This window comes from Octodon degus, unplaced genomic scaffold (genome assembly GCF_000260255.1).
Source record: "Octodon degus isolate 3935 unplaced genomic scaffold, OctDeg1.0 scaffold00137, whole genome shotgun sequence".
Classification (NCBI taxonomy): Eukaryota; Metazoa; Chordata; class Mammalia; order Rodentia; family Octodontidae; genus Octodon; species Octodon degus.
The window spans coordinates 5,725,006-5,741,433 of NW_004524713.1; the positions used below are offsets into that span (position 1 = coordinate 5,725,006).

The 16,428-nt window shown below is 40.4% G+C and overlaps 1 protein-coding gene across 2 annotated transcripts in view; it reads right to left on the reverse strand.

Annotated features, from left to right (window-relative positions):
• C5 (complement C5) overlaps positions 1-16,428 on the reverse strand; it is a 111,867-nt gene that overhangs the window by 25,965 nt on the left and 69,474 nt on the right. For both annotated transcript variants that reach the window (XM_023701599.1, XM_004641476.2), the window contains exons 22-29: positions 16,057-16,117; positions 10,896-10,985; positions 8,329-8,541; positions 7,794-7,869; positions 6,513-6,672; positions 5,478-5,573; positions 3,034-3,205; positions 59-264 (exon numbers count right to left, since the gene is read on the reverse strand). In XM_023701599.1, coding sequence (XP_023557367.1) covers positions 59-264; positions 3,034-3,205; positions 5,478-5,573; positions 6,513-6,672; positions 7,794-7,869; positions 8,329-8,541; positions 10,896-10,985; positions 16,057-16,117 — 1,074 coding nt within the window. The remainder of the gene's footprint in view (positions 1-58; positions 265-3,033; positions 3,206-5,477; positions 5,574-6,512; positions 6,673-7,793; positions 7,870-8,328; positions 8,542-10,895; positions 10,986-16,056; positions 16,118-16,428) is intronic.

Here is a 16,428-nt window from a genome sequence, read left to right on the forward strand (position 1 = left end):
GAGTGGTGCGAGAAACACAGAGCACATGGAGGAAGGACAGAAGACAAAGACTCAATACCTGGGTTGAATAAAAGCCGCCTCCAAGCCTCTGCTCTTCTGATAGCCATCTGATGATTGGGTTGACATAATTCATGTCTCTCAAGTTCAGGCTGGTGAGTAAAGCATAAGAAGTGGTCTCCACCATACCTGCCGTGCCAGCGTTAGGTGTAGAGGTGTCTGCAAGTTGGGGACTATCTTTCCAAAACCAGTAAATGGGTGGATTACCTGGTATCAACATACCACATTCGTTAATAGGGGTAGAACCGTGAATTTGACATAATTACAGCAGTTACATGAAGGCCTTCTGTTTTGAAGGAGCCAGTTAGGCTTTTTTGGGCAAAAACTTCTTCAAGGTGACCAATCAAGAGTCTTCAATACACTGCTACACACAGAAAGGATACACATGCTGGGGTGAGGTAGGAGTTAGGATGCAAAATGTAATAAGTTGTGAATTAGTAGACTTGGGTTCTAGTTTCTGCTCTGCTACTAACCAACTGGGTGAACTCTGGCAAGTTCCTTTCATTCTGCAGGACTCAGTTTCCTAATACTTTAGGTAGACAATAATTTTTTCCATACAGGGAAACTCAAGTGAGATACTAAATGGAAAAGTTTTTGCAAACTAAAAAACACCATATACACATAAAAAGAATTATTATTAACACTTTTGGATAAATGAGAGAGCCCTTCTCTCTGAAAAATTCACATCCGGGAAATTATGAGATCATATCTAAATCCTTAGTTCAGTCTTTTATTATCTCTTCCCAATTTAAAGCACCAAAGACAATTCATATATATAACACTTTCCATAGATTATATTTGTTTGTTAGTACTCTGCAATAACTTGAAATCCTTTTTGGAACAATATTAAAACAAAGCAGTAAAGTATATTTTGAAGTTATTTTTGAAGGTTGATTACAGTTTTGATGTATCTGTTTAAAATTCCTAATTATATTCTTGTCATGATCTTGGAAAAAGATACTCTCCCTGTCTCTCAGAGACTTGGATTTCGTATATTTAATATGAGTTTTAAAAGAAACTTCCAGCTCAAACATTATTTAAATTGTTAAATTCCCTTCTAGTTCCCAAATCCTATGATTTTATGGTCCATATCTTATAATAGCCAAGAGATTTATTTTGTGTTATTTTTGAAATATCATATAAGTGGTTTTGAGGCATAAGTTCAAGTTGTCATCTTTAAATGATGAGGGAAGTAAAATTTTATAGATGGTCATAAATCTCATGGAAGACTTGTAAAACTTTTAGAAAACCCAGCTAGGACAGGGCCCATAATGACCAGCTGTGCCAATGACCTCAGCTACCTACTAAGATATAAGGCAGGTCACACATTACTGTGCTCAGAGTTCTCCATGATTTTCCTTCTCATTCAAAGTGGAAATTAAAGTTCGCTGACTCCCTCTGCCCTTGCGCCTCAGCACCCGGATGTGAAGGAGGCACAGGAAGCCCTTAGAAAGGCAGCTCTACACCAGGATATGTGGAGCCTGGGCCGGGTTTCAGCCCGGACTCACCTGATTGCTTGGGTGCTGCTGAGGTTCAAATGTGCTTGTCCTCACCAACACTCGTGGTGGGGCTCAGCTTCCAGTACAGCTGCATGGGGAGGTGGGGGCTACTGGGAAGTGTTTTGCTCATGGGGATGGAGCCTTCATGCATGGATCAGTGCTTTTCTTGTGGACATGGGCCAGCTATCCCAGGAGTCAGTCCTCTTCCTCTCTTCCCCAGGGGCCCACTTCTCATGAAGTTTGCAACATGAGATCTTTTCCAGAAGCTAACTATGCTCTTGGACTTACAGAATCATGAGCCAAAAAGAACTTATTTCCTCTATAAACCTCCCAGTGTCTGATATTCTGTTACAGTAGCAGAAAATGGTTCCAGCTGGTGCCTTCACCCCTGCACAGCTGCACACTGAAGCCACGAAGAGTCCCTGCAAAGGCCCCTAAAGTGCAGCCCAGCCTTCCCTCTGCTTTCTTTCCCTGACTTCACTCCCTGCCTTCCATCTCACCCCTCTGCCATCACACTTGTCTCCTCGCAGTTCTTGGAGCACCACCTACGCAATGTTCAGGGCATTTGCACATGTGCCTCCCCCTCCCAGCCAGCCAGGCAGCTTGCTTCATGCCTTCCTTTTAAGCCTCCACTCAAATAGTCAGGAGCTGCATGACAATGTTTCAGTGAGGACCACGTATACCACTGGCCGGGTGGCACAGGCCTGTTGTAGGCTGAGCTCTCTATTGTGTGTAAATTCTCTTAATGAATAGAGGGATTTGTTCTAATGGTGTTTGTAAATAGGATATCATGTCCGCATCTTGTACAAGTAACCACTAGGAAGAATGTATGCAATGTGTTAATTATTGAAACTTTCCTACCAATTTGGTTTGAAGCTGTCTCATTGCTATTTGTTTCTCAATAAAATTATGGAAAAAAAACATTAAAAAAATACATTCTGTGAGGTTTACACAATGGCCAAAGTGCCCACTGATGCATTGCTCAGACTCCAGCCCCATCAAGTGACACACGACTACATCTTTCCACGAAGCCCTGGGTCCAGTGGCCCTATCTGAACCCACCCGCTTAAGCTATCTCCTCTCCTGGCTTTTCCCCCCTCATTTCATCATCAACCTACTCGCAACATTTTACTTAGTTATTGTGTTTGTCTCCCTCTCAACTGGAATGTAAGTTTCATGAGGTTGTGGATACATTTGGGTGGTTTCATTTGTTGTTTTATCCCTAGAGCCTAGAACAATGTCTGTCACATAGAAAACATCCTTGGACATTTAATGTACACTTGTTGAATAAAGCAAGAGATAAATATTTACTAAATGAATTAATAAATGAAGAACTTTCATTGCCTTGTATGCGATGCTTTGTTCCTTGGGGAACTGGCTTCTGTTTTACTCAACTTTGCATGCCACCTACCTCACAGATTTGCAAACTACATGTTTAGTGAATCCCCATTGCATAAATGTGCAGAACAAGGCTTACCTTTCACCGAAGCTTTTCTCTTCAGGGCTGAAACAATGGAATGAAACTGCGGGTGTGTTTTCTCTCCCAGGGAAAGAGCATAGGCGGCAATGGCCAATGTAAAGGTGTTCTGGGATGGGAGGGTATGTTCCAGCAGGAAAGTGTCGGCTTTCGTTAGAGCAGTGCTGATTTTCTGCAAACGAGCAAAAGATACCTAAGTGTCTTCATAAAGTATAGATCCATCAACAGACAGGCACGTTCCTTGTAGAAGTTTTGGTTCTTAAATTCCTGGTTCCAACATCAGGCCTACCTTCCAGGAAGAAGCAGCATCAACAACAAATCCAACATTCATCTTTCTTTCTCAGGATAGCTGAGACAGATTTGTGCATGCCAAAGAAATTATACTTAAAAATTTTTAAGAAGTCATAAACAGCAAAAAACCTGGCTATCTGCCAGAGTGCTTTCTGATCCTATGAATTTCTGGGAAAAGAGTCCCTGTCACTTTGTGCTGAAGCCACTAGAAGAGTTGCTGGGGATGAGTGGGTCAGGAGAAAGTCCAAAGAATGCCACCAATATCCTGCCTGGCTCCTTCCCACCCAGCTGCCCTTCTCTCGCACACTCACATGACCACTGGTGCCAACTGGTTCTCCAGGGCCCAGGGAGCTGGCCTTGGTTAATAATTTTGTCCTCAGTGTGAACACCAATGCTTATGGAACAAACTAAAAAATTAGTTGTGTATTGTGCTTCAAGTTCTGCAAGTCCCTTTGGGTTGTTCCATCTCAGTTCTGTATCCTGGTTTGAAAAATGTGTCTAATTGACTTCTGTTCCGCAGACAAGAGTGTTTCACCTTAGCTTAGGGACCTACCTACCAACACTGAGTTATCACCTCCGTAAAGCTTTGGAAGTTTCTATGTAGGCTCATGTAGGTGGATTCTCTCATAAGGCCTCAGTTTCCAAGCCAACAGAACAGCACAAATCAGAGAGCAAACTTGAGATTGGGTGTCCTCAGTACATGCATGCTACAGAGCACCTCAACTACCGAGTAGCAGTAACACCAGGTAGCCAGACTAGCAGAGAAAAGTAAGGGCAGCTGGGACTCTGGGGCATTCTCCCATCACAGTTCTAGTGCTGTCCCAACTTTACAATTTAGTAAATTTAGTAGCCTGTATGTAGCACTGGACAATTAAATTTACCTTGCAGGCATCAATTTTCTCAACTGTTGACAAGGAAGTGGGACTCAGTGGTCTCTAATACCTATCATAGTTCTCCTTTTTTACCCCTGTATTTTGGGGGAAGGATCTACAGGGTGTTTAGGGTCTCACTATTAGATTGGACTCCTCAGTATGCCCAGGAGGCAGGGCCAGCACGGCAGGCCCAGGGATCAAACCCCTGCCCCTGCACAGGCGCTTTAATCCACTGAGCTATTCGGCCAGCCAGCCCTTCCAATACCTGTCATAGTTCTGAGACCCTTTGATTCTGCTGTTAGGGTTTCCTTCAAGAATAAAGAAGCTCAATTAAGACTCAGGACATATGAGAACTTGTACTGTAACGTCAAGTACCTCGGTAGTGTCCCAGATTTTCTGATCAAGAAGGTTATGGGGCCAAAGAGGAAATTGATCGATGACGTGGAGTGTGCCTAAGGAGAGTCACATGAGGAGAAGACACTCTCTCAGGCTTTCACAGAGAGCACATTGGCCAAGCAATGGCCGTGACTCATCCACATGGCTGCACTGACCAAGGTTCTACAATCTGAGGTACAGGATCTCAGGATAAATCCTGAGGGCATTTCACTGACCTTCTCAAACCAAAAAGCTACAACTCTTGTTGCATAGGTTCTGCTTTACCTTGGTCTTAACCATCCAGTAGAAAAGTATGAAGATGAAATATAGGAAGTAAAGCCATGTTATGTTGTTATGTTGAGCTGTGGGGGACTCACGTCAATAATTTCTAACATTGCCAATTAAACAGAAGACCCAATGCTATTATGGGCTTCTGTACTCTTTTAGAATATTTTGCTGAGTTTACACACCTATAATATTCAACAATGGAACTTAAAAAAAAATTGGGGTATAACTATGAATGTCCATTTTGTATCTGTGTATTCAAAGTGGTTGGGATAGATATATAGTTGCATTCTCTTAATGAATAGAATGATTTTTTCTAATGGTGTTTGTGAGTAGGATCACAAGTCTGCATCTTGTACAGCAATTAACCACTAAGAAGAATATATGCAGTGTATTATTTGTTGAAACTGTACTTTCGATTTGATTTGAAACTGTCTCATTGCTATATGTTTATCAATAAAACTTTGAAAAGAAAAAATAAATAAATAAATAAATAAATTTTCAAAAAAAAAAAAAAAAAGAATAAAGAAGCTTTTGAAGCTAAGTGTCTTCTGATTGGTGACCTCTCCAGTGTCCGCTCCTGCAACAGATGAGTGCTAGAGAGAGAAAGTGTTTACTAACCACCAGAGGGCATATAGCAATAGCCTTTCGAATTCCAATCACTGTGAAGGCTGTCAGATATAAGGTGCCCTCTTGGGCTTCAACAGGCAAGATCCCCTAGAATAAGAACAAGAACAAAGTGTTTAAAAATGGTGCCTTTGAAGGAACACAATCCGTTTCAAATCTCCATTGTGAGCCCGTCTCCACTCTTCCATGCTCTCTCCAAGTCTTTTACTTCAGTGGCTTCGCCTGCTCATTGCCCTGACCATACCTCCTAGCCACTTCATGCTTTTTCATTACATTCAAATTCTCCTTAAAAAGAAACTCTTCTCCTTGGTCAAGACCCTGTTAAAATGCCACCTCCTCTATGATGCACTGTTTGGTCTTTAATGTGTCTTTTTTCCTCTTCCAGTAGATATAACTCAATGAAGGACTTACGGATCTTTCACTGAAGCTTATTTACCTCTAGAACCTTATTTGATGCCACTCACTATCTAGTTCTTAAGCCCCTAGTTCTTTGTGCCACCCATGCTTTCTCTCTTTTCAGTTCAAAATGCCAGGCATAATAGTTGTATGAGAAAATATTCAGTATCACTAATCATCACATAATTGCAAACTAAAACCACAATGAGATATTGTTGCCACTTGTTCCGCTGTCTGTTACCAAAAGTACAAGAGATGAGTATTGGCCAGAAAAGGGACCCCCTGTATATTAACAGGATACAGATAGAATCCCATCTTCATGATAACACCATGGAAATTTGATTTGTGAGAAAGCCATACTATGGGAAGACAGATGAAATTAGTACATTTTACTTATTCTGGAATTGACCCCACAACACCTGTGAAGCCAGATATCTAGAACATCACTTGTGTGGCCTCTGGTCAGAGACCTTTCCACTTCCTAGAGTACCAGAAGGCTTCTGTACTCCTTCTATTCATAAGAGCTGTTTCTTGCCAGATTACATACATTTTCCCTTCTTCTCTTTCATTCTCCCATAATAGGATGAAAAGAAAAGACAAACAATTGTTAATTTGTACATTTAGTTTCCTTACCTGTAATTTTATTGGTTGATATTGGGAATTTTCCTTGAATGATCCATTTTCTAATTGGCAATTCTCAACCAACCACAATAAAGAATTGCAAATTGAGTTTTGGTCCTGCTCTACATATTTATTTACTTGTCCAAGTACTCTTAAAGCAAAAGCTGTTAACCTTTAAGAGAATCAAACAAAAACTTAGCACATTGAGCTCCTTCTGGCTTTCATTTTAAAGGGTATTTTAGTTCACACAATTTTATTTTATTCTTTGGAAAACACATGAAAACTTAAAACATATAATTCCATAGTTAATCAGCATTTTACAAGGCAACAAGGGGAGATGTTTGAAAGATCTCTAAAATAGTCAAGAAAAGCAAACCACATCTTCTGTGATTGCAACATTGCTCATAAGCACAAAAAAAATAAATAGGGGGCTGGGGAGACGGCTCAATAGAATAAGTGCTCGCCTGGCAAGCACAAGGGCCTGAGTTCAATTCCAGGTTCCATAACAAAACAAAACAAAACAAAACAAAACAAAAACAAAATCAAAAAACCCACAAGCACATAAGTAAAAACTGATCTTTGAAGGCAAAATAATTACTCTGTAATATTAAAGGCAACAGACAAAACAAATAGTGTTGAGTGAGGATACCCACCTGAGGCCTGGTAAAGAAGGTGACCTTTAGTAAAGAGATGAAGAAAATAGGAAACCAGCCACACTGACCCGCAAGTAGGAGTGGTACAGACAGGAAACAGTGCAAAGACCCAAGGTGACAGCATGCCTGCCTGTGTTTGAGGAGTGGAGAAATGGCCTTGGAGCATCACAGAGATGGGGAAGAGGTGAGATGCTGACAGATCATCAGAACTTCATAAATCTCAGTAAGAGAGAGCAGTTTTTACCCTGGGTCCAAAGGGAAGCTCCTGAGAGGTTCTGAGTGACATGACCCAACTTACATTTGAATAGGGTCATTCTACTTGCTGTGCTGAATGTAGACAAAAACAGGTCAAAGTCTGAGTTCAGAAGATGAGAGCAGGCTATAATCCAAAGCAGAAGATGGTGTGGACTAGAAGGAAGGAGTGGAGATGGTGGGAAGTAGTCATTTTCAGGATGTATTTTGCAGCCATAGCCAAGCATATTTGCTGATGTGGGTTGTACGAGAAAGAGAGGAATTGAAGAATGACTCAGTTGAGAATGCCTAAAGTCTCAGCAAGTGGAGGCAAGGAATTTCTGTTACAGCTATTATCCTTTCCTTAACCAACTACCTTGTGAAAGTACAAATTAAGACTTCTGCTTACCACGTGCTGCCGCGTGCACCCTTCCACATGCTGTAGGAAGAGTCAGCGTTTCTGTAGGACATGATGCTCACCATCCCTAAGAGACAGCAGAAGGACTCAGCGCCTGGTGGACCTCCGGTTCCACTCACGGCGCTGAGCCGGCCCTGGGGGTGGGGGGAGGGGCAGCAAACTTCCTCTGGTGCTGGGCAGCGTGCACACGCTCTGGGGCCAGCCCGGAACTTTTCAAAGGAAGCGTGTGACTTGCTTGATCTGGGAATTACAGAGCAGAACATTCTGATCTCGCTCAAAGAGGAAGGAAGTGCTCCATAGAGTTCGCAATGCAGGTGTCTTGACTGTCATCCAGGCATTTTGGTAAGTTAAGCCAAAATACTACAGAAATAGTTCACATATGTATTCATACAGTAGAGTCCACCTCATGATTCTTTTTGACTGAAATGCTTTTACAATAAGGCGCGTATCTGATTCATAGCAACTTAAATATTAATTTAAAATATTTGTTTTATGCTAGATTATTATGTAAAATAATTTTTTTTACCTTCTTTTAATTTTTTCTTCAGGTACTGTTTCTTAGTCAAAGAATGAGGATAAACAATGTCCCAATGGTTTCCTGCCTCCAGGTAGTGAAGGACATAGAATACGGGGACAATGCTCATCAGTTCTGCCTCCGCACTCCCCCTGGGGAGGTGGGGTAGGATATCGTTGCCTTCCTGACTCAGGACGGCAGACAGGACCTCACCTATCAGCAGCCCTGAAACAAGAGGAAGCGAGAATCACAACCACTCCTATCAACGGACAGCAGCATATTCTAAAGAACTGCGCTGGCTTTGGCAGCACATACACTAAAGAGAACAACAACCATTTCTATTCTTTTTGTTAAAATCTAAGCAATTAGGGGCCGGCCAGATAGCTCAGCAGACTAAAGTGCCTGCTTAGGCAAGCTTAGGCAGGCGCAGGGACCGCCTTTTGATCCCTGGCATGGCATGGGGTGCCAGTCCTGCCCCCAAGGTGGGCTGAGCCAGCCACAAAAAAAAAAAAAAAAAAAAAAAGACACAAAAAAACCCTAAGCAATTCATTTGCTTCTCAGAAATGGGTGAGAAAAAGGATTTGGCGTGAAAGATGAATTTAAAAGAAACAAAGTGAAGACTTACGCAATATCCTTATGCTATCTTAGTAGATGATATAGTGATACAATGGTCAAGTTGTTGCGTCTACAGTGCTTACATGGACATAACCCATGGCAAATCTGTTGCTGCTCCTGGGTTTAGACGTTGCAGACCATATTAACCAATCTTCCAACAAAATAAAACAAAGGCTAGGAGTGCGGTAACCACTTTGTAACTCATTGTGTGACCTTGTACAAGCCATTTTCTTCTAAATCCAACAACAGGGTTGTGCAAGATCACAAAGGTCCTTTCCAGTACTAACATTCTGTGATTCCAAGCATTTCTGTGAGATAAAACGTATCCAGTACACTGTCATTTTCACGGAATTGTAAAGGCAAGACATCGGTTAAAAACCCATCAGATGTCTTCAAATGTCCTGGAGGGGAGAAAACCCCTGCTCCAACTTGAACACGTGCGTCCCTTCAGACCCATATATTGAAATCTACTCAGCAAGGACATGGAATTAAAAGGTGGGAATTTGGGGAGGTCATGAGGTCAGGAGGGCTCTGTCCTCCTGAACGGGATTAATGACCTTATCAAACAAATGTGAGGGAGATGTTGACCCCTTCCTGTCATTCTGCTCTTCCACGTGCTGCCCTATGAGGAGGCAGTGACAAAAAAATTTACCAGTTGAGAAGCAGAAAGGAGCCCCGAACAGACACCAAATCTACCAGGACTTAGAGTTTGGACTAAGAAATAAATGCCAGTTCTTTATAAATTGTCCATGCTATAGGTCCTGCTTTACCTTGGTCTTAACCATCCAGTAGAAAAGTATGAAGACGAAATATAGGAAGTAAAGCCATGTTGTTATGTTGAGCTGTGGGGGACTCAGGTCAATAATTTCTGACATTGCCAGTTAAACAGAAGACCCAATGCTATTATGGGCTACTGGACTCTTTTAGAATATTTTGCTGAGTTTACATACCTATAATATTCAATAACGGGGTCAGGGAGATAGCTCAGTGGAATAAGCACTTCCCTGGCAAGTGCAAGAGCCTGAGTTCAATCCCTGGTTCCGAAAAAAAAAAAAAAATAATAATAATATTCAATAACGGAACTTAAAAAAATGGGATATAACTATGAATGTCCATTTTGTATCTGTGTATTCAAAGCGGTTGGGATAGATATATAGTTGCATTCTCTTAATGAATAGAATGATTTTTTCTAATGGTGTTTGTAAGTAGGATCACAAGTCTGCATCTTGTACAGCAATTAACCACTAAGAAGAATATATGCAGTGTATTATTTGTTGAAACTGTACTCTCGATTTGATTTGAAACTGTCTCATTGCTATATGTTTATCAATAAAACTTTGAAAAGAAAAAAAAAATTGTCCATTCTAGGTATTTCAGTATAGCAGCAGACCTGGACTAAGACAACCTCTCCAGGATTAGCGTTACAGCAGAAGAGTGCTGTCACCTTGGGGTGACAAAGAAAGCATAAAGCTTTCTTTGGAGCGAAGGCCGTGGAAAGTTCTAGAAGCAGCTGTACCTCCCCTTCTTTTGGAGAAGCCTTTGGCCAAAGACAGTCCTCACTGTCCATACGGGGGAATTAATCTTCATTTTAACCAGGCCAGTGGAAGAAGATAGCAAAGTGATCAGGCATTTTCAGGAGGCTAGTGGGTGGTCTCAAAGGAGGTTTGTGTGTGCAGGGAATCAGAAAAGAAGAAGTAGAATAATGCAGCTAAGTTGGGCGTGGTGGTAATCCTGGCACTCTCAGAGGACGAGGCAGAAGGACAACAAACATGAGGCAACCTGGGCGAGTTACAAGAAGCTGTCCCATAAGTAGGTAAGTAAGAGAGTAAGTAAACAAGGCTGGAGCTACAGCTCAGTGCGAAGGCCCTGGGTTCACTTTCAAGTAACACACACACACACGCACACGCACATGCACACACACACAGGGAGAAATAAGTAATAAAAGTAGACTTATGTTAATGTACCTTTTATACTCATAATCCTTTTGACATTTGTTTTCGGGACCAAATCTAATGGTATCCTTAATGGAAACTCCTTTCGTCTGCTAACAGCACCTGTAATTTCAGAAATGATTATATTTCCAGTTTTTCAGAGAAGAGACTATTTGAAGCTTATTTGTAATACATCTACTGCTAAAGAACTTTTTGAAATAAAAGATTCTTTTATAATAATATTATTAAAATTTCCAAGAAAGAAAACCCAAAGATTTTTTAAATCAAACTCTAGGGCTATATAATATCTTTAAATAAACTTGGCTATAAGATGGCTGGGCATAACAAGATATGAAATAAATAGGTTGTATCAATTTTTTCCACCAGTAAAGTATAGCATGGCTTTTTGTTCAAAGAGAGAAATCTGTTCCTGGAACTGAAATCTAAAAATAAACATATGTAATTTTCTAGTCAAGGTTATCTGAACACTAGCTCCTTTGAAAAGAAAAATCTGAAATTCTTTCCATCTTTTCCTTCCCATCTAATTTAGAGATGTTTTCTATATGCAGTTGATAACAGAATTTTAGCATACTGGTATCAGAGAGCTTTTCTATTATAATCAGTCACTGCTTTTCATCCAAAAAATGATAACATTTATTATTATACTGATAGAAGACCAAGCACTGCACTTTAAACACATTATTACATCGGTTCTTTACTTAAATTCTGTATGTTAGGTCTATTTTTATTATTTTAATTTTGTAGATGAGATTGGGCTGAGAAAGTAATTTGGACAAAGTCTCAGAACTAGTACAGGTGGAGTCCTGGTCTCAGCCAAGGAGGCTTTTACCAGAGTCTACTGTCATCACCATAAAGAGAATCCAGCGCCCATGGTTTTGTTAAGAAATCTGTTTCAAGGCAGGAACCAACTCTTACCCAAGCTGTAGTTCCAGCACTCTGCATAGTCCTTGGCATGTGGAAGGTGCTAAGGCAGGAGCATCTTTAATTTAAATGACAAGCCAAAGATGTGGGAATGTTCTCATGAAACTTCCTTATACACTAACCCTTGATACATCCTGAGGATTTATGCCAAAACAGAACTCCCTGAAGGCACTTAAGAGTTTTGCAGCGTGGTTGACAGAGTATGACGTTCAGAAAGAACTCACTGTGTATGGGACTCTGAGCAAGACAAAATCTTTCTAAGGCCCAGTTAGCTAAATGGAGGTAATAATATTTTCCTCCATGTGTTTCTATAAGTATAAAAATACTACAGAGAAAGGGCCTGCTACAGATCATCCTCAATAGATGGCATTTATTTCTGAGGGATTGTTTGTGAATGTCTAAATTTGTTTCTCCATGATTTTCTACATTGATAGCTGCTTTTTTTTTTTTTTTTTTTTTTTGTACTGGGGATTGAACTCAGGACCTTGTGCTTGCCAGGCAAGCGCTTATTCTACTGAGCTATCTCCCCAGCCCCTGATAGCTGCTCTTGACTATTTCAGTTTTCACTGGCGACTCTACTACCAGACGGAAAGTTAAAGAAGAAAGTCAAAACTAAGGCAGTCAGCTTTACTTGTCTGAGATCATGACAAAAGATTGATCATGACCTCACATGTAGACATAGAGTACAGAGAGATTAAAACATTTAAAGGTCAAATTTGTACAGTCAATAGAATAACAAATTGCCTTTGTGAACTGAAGGTAGACTAAGACTTCTCTCTCTCTCTTTTTTTTTTTTTTTTTGGCAGAACTGGGGATTGAACTCAGGCCCTTGAAAGCTCAAGGAAGCATTTATTCCACTGAGCCATCTCCCTGGCCCCAAGACTTCTTAAAGGTTATCTCCCAAATAAAAACCATAAGATGGCATTATGATGAATATGACTCTATCGGAATAATGAATTCCTGTTTAAAATCCACAAAGATGTGTTGATGCTCAAAGAAGTACATTAGAGAAGAAATGAGGAAGAAATATACAAGAAAATTCAAATAGAAAATAGAAAAATATTCAAAAGATATGAGAAGGCTATTGACTGATGAACCCAAACACTTAGCTGACATATGAAGAAATGCTTAAAATGCTAAGATCAGAATGATCCAAGTTAAAACAATCATGAGATACCACTTTATACACATCAAACGTGTCACATTTTCAAGTGGTGAGTAACAGCAAGTGTTGGGGAGGATGTGGAGAAAAGAATCAGCACACATTGCTAGGTATAAGTAGTGTAAATAGTCAAGACACTTAGAAGTGCAGTACAGCAGAAATGAATGACACTAAATATATGTATAGCATTTTACCCAACAATCCCACTTCTAGGAATATAGTCCAAATAAATGCATATCCAGCTGTAAAAAATTATCTGTCTATCTATCTATCTATCTACCTACCTACCTACCTACCTACCTACCTACCTACCTTTCATCTATTTATCTCCATATATTTGTTTTCTGCAGTCTTGTTTAATGGTAATGAGGAATCTGTCACTAGGGGATGGACAAGTAAAACTGTGAGAAAACATACCCTGAAATTCTATGTCAAATGATGAATTAAATGTGCATACAATAGAGATATTTATTTAGTATTGAGTTTAAAAACTTAAGTAGAATAAGATCAATAGGACAATACATTTTATGCATATTAAAAGGACATATATCTATATATATATGCATTACTTCCCCATTCAGTGACATATGCCAAACCCAGTGTAGTTTGTGTATTTGGAAGAAGGAAAATGGAAATGCGGTCAAGGATAAAGGGAGATTGTAAAACATAGGAGTGATCCACCAAGCCTGGGGTGCTGGGGAGCCAGGGACTGAACAAGTAGAGAGTTCAATTTTATGCAACTAAGATCAACAGAGTCAGTGGCAAGGAGTGGTGAAGAAAAAAAGACAGAGACTAGAGCTATCCTTGAGCATTGTGTCCCTTTGTGTAATCCCTTATTAAATTGGTGCCACACAATTTTATTTACTAGTACTTTACAGCTTATTCTGAGATGTTGTCCATTTACATTTGTGAATGCATCCAGGTCTTTTGTTTTTATTTTAAACTAAATTTTGAGAAGTGTTAAGCTGGCAAAGCAGTTTTGAAATCTAAATGTAGAAAGATGAAATCAAATCTCTGGTGTAGCATGAACAGAATTGTTATCTTAACCCTCTTTAGCTTTCTAGGTATCAACAAAGTTGCCTAAATAACAAGGAAAAAAAAAACAACTATGGCAGGATTGGAAAGAAACACAGTTGTTTGTTTTGTTTTTTTTCTGTTTTTGTGGTGCTAGAGTTTAAAGCCAGGGTCTTGTGCATTCTAGGCAAGCACTCTGCCACTAAGCTACATATACTCTCAGTCCTGAAGTTTTTAAAACTCACAGTTTCTACAGAGAGATTTATTCTAGAAAAAAAAAGATCAGTCCTTCTTCTTGTCCTGACTTTCATGTCTAGGATGAGTAAGATTTTAGAAAGCTGTTTGCAATAGCGTCAGCATTGGAGACACCAGGGGTGAAAAGGGAAACCAAAGAATGTGATGGCTCTGAGACTTGCTATAGCCATCGGAGGCCAGAGCCTTAGAACACACAGTGCCCTCCTCAAATCATCCATCTATAGGGGAGGGGAGTGCTTTTCTGAGATAAAATTAGAGAAAACAACTAACATATGTATATATGAGTGTAGGATGGATTTTTCTTTTTATTATTTTACAGAAACCATTCAGTTTGCGATGTGAGCTGATTTCACATGCATGAGTAGTTAACATTCCGCTTTCCTGAAGGAAATGGCACTTGGATCAGAGTACTGTGGCCCTCATTTGTAATTATTTTTTTCCCTGTTGTTCTTGTAGGGCCATGGGCCTGTAGATAAGAAAATAAAATAGGGCCTTCTTAGGTCTTCTAGCTAATACTGACTAAAAAGTGGCAAAAATGAGAGGGAGAGAAGAGAGAAAGAGAAAGGAAGAGAGAGAGAGAGAGAGAGAGAGAGAGAGAGAGAGAGAGAGAGAGAGACCGACCAAATGGCCTTAGGAAACCAAGAGACCAGAAAAGGCAGAGTACAGAGAAAGAAAGCCAAGTTCACAACTACACAATAAACTGCCACCCCACTTCCAATAAAATACAGAGGAAGCAAAGGAGACTAACTTACGTCAGGGCAGTGCGTCCTCACTGCTGTGCACTAACCTGTACATCGATGTAGGTGTGTATCCAGCCTGCAGTCACTGTATTATCCACTCTCGGATCATTATAGAGGACAACAGATAGCCACAGGCCCTCTGAAGAACCCTAAGCTAACCACGATTAAGGTTCTCCCTGCCAACTAGCTGCGCACCCCAAAGGTAAGGCCTTGAAAGGTAGGGCAGGGACAAGCAAACAGAAAAGACAGAATGAAACTGGACATAGACCACAGGAAGAAATGAGGTTAGGCAGGGGTAGCCAGAAGCCAGTCCACTAGTGGCAGGTTCCAGGTAGCCGGACAAGGGTCACTCATGCTCCCTTGTAAAAGCAGATGGGAACAAAGGGCCTCTGGGTCCCCCATCCTTCCAGAGCCCCCTACACGGATTCTTTCGTAGCAGGGTAGTTATCTGTCTCCTCTCTCCTCCTTCTCCCCCCCCACTTTCCTTTTCCTCTTTACAAATAAAATGTCTTTTGTTGAACTTTGTCCCACTAATATTTTATTGGGGCTGAGTTCCCCATGCCAGGGGGCAGCGTGGACAGCAGAACCAGGGTACTCATGCCCCAGAGGCAGCACTATGTCACTGAATGAAAATAAGAACGAGTCGATGTGACACTAAGATAAACCATTTAACAAGAACTACAGCAGTCTTGCCTTACTGAAAATAATTGTTATCAGAGCAGAGCACAAATTTCATAAATAGACACTGCCTATATGCAGAGAGGCCTTGATTCAGTTCTGACATTTTCTAGAAATTTGGCTTTGAGAGGACTCACAGTTTCTCAGTTGAAAGAGGAGCAGAGAAGTAGGAGCAAGAAAGATGAGGGTTAAGTGATTAATTAGCAAATAATTAGAATTACTGTATTTTTCAATTAATGCCTATTAAATATTATGTAAATTGCATATTACTTGGATTGATAGTTTTATAATAAAATATCATAAATCACCTTCATGATGGACAGATTCAAGAGGGGGGCATTTCTGATTCTGCATATTTAACATTTAAAAAGTCAACATATAAAATACAAAGTCATTTTCCTACCGTAAATTCCCTTAGGGTCCAGAATAACACTAGCATAACTTTCCCTTCTGAGACCTTCTGGCTACAGTAAAGACAGAAAACATTCAGTTAAAATAATTAAATTTGTGGGATCTAAATTTCTTAGACCACTTTTTCTGGACTAATTACCCAATTTTAAAAAATCTTCTTGTTTTGGAAGGGGAAACTATGTACCAACACTCACATGCATCTTTTTTTTAGCTTAGTTTTTTTTTTTTTTTGCAAGGTCTCATTACACAGCTCCGACTTGCAGTGATCCTCCTGTTTTCTGCCTCCCTAGTGCTGGGATTATAGACATGAGCCACCACTCTTAGACTCCTTCACCAGCTCAGCACGCTTGGGGGCGGGGCCAGC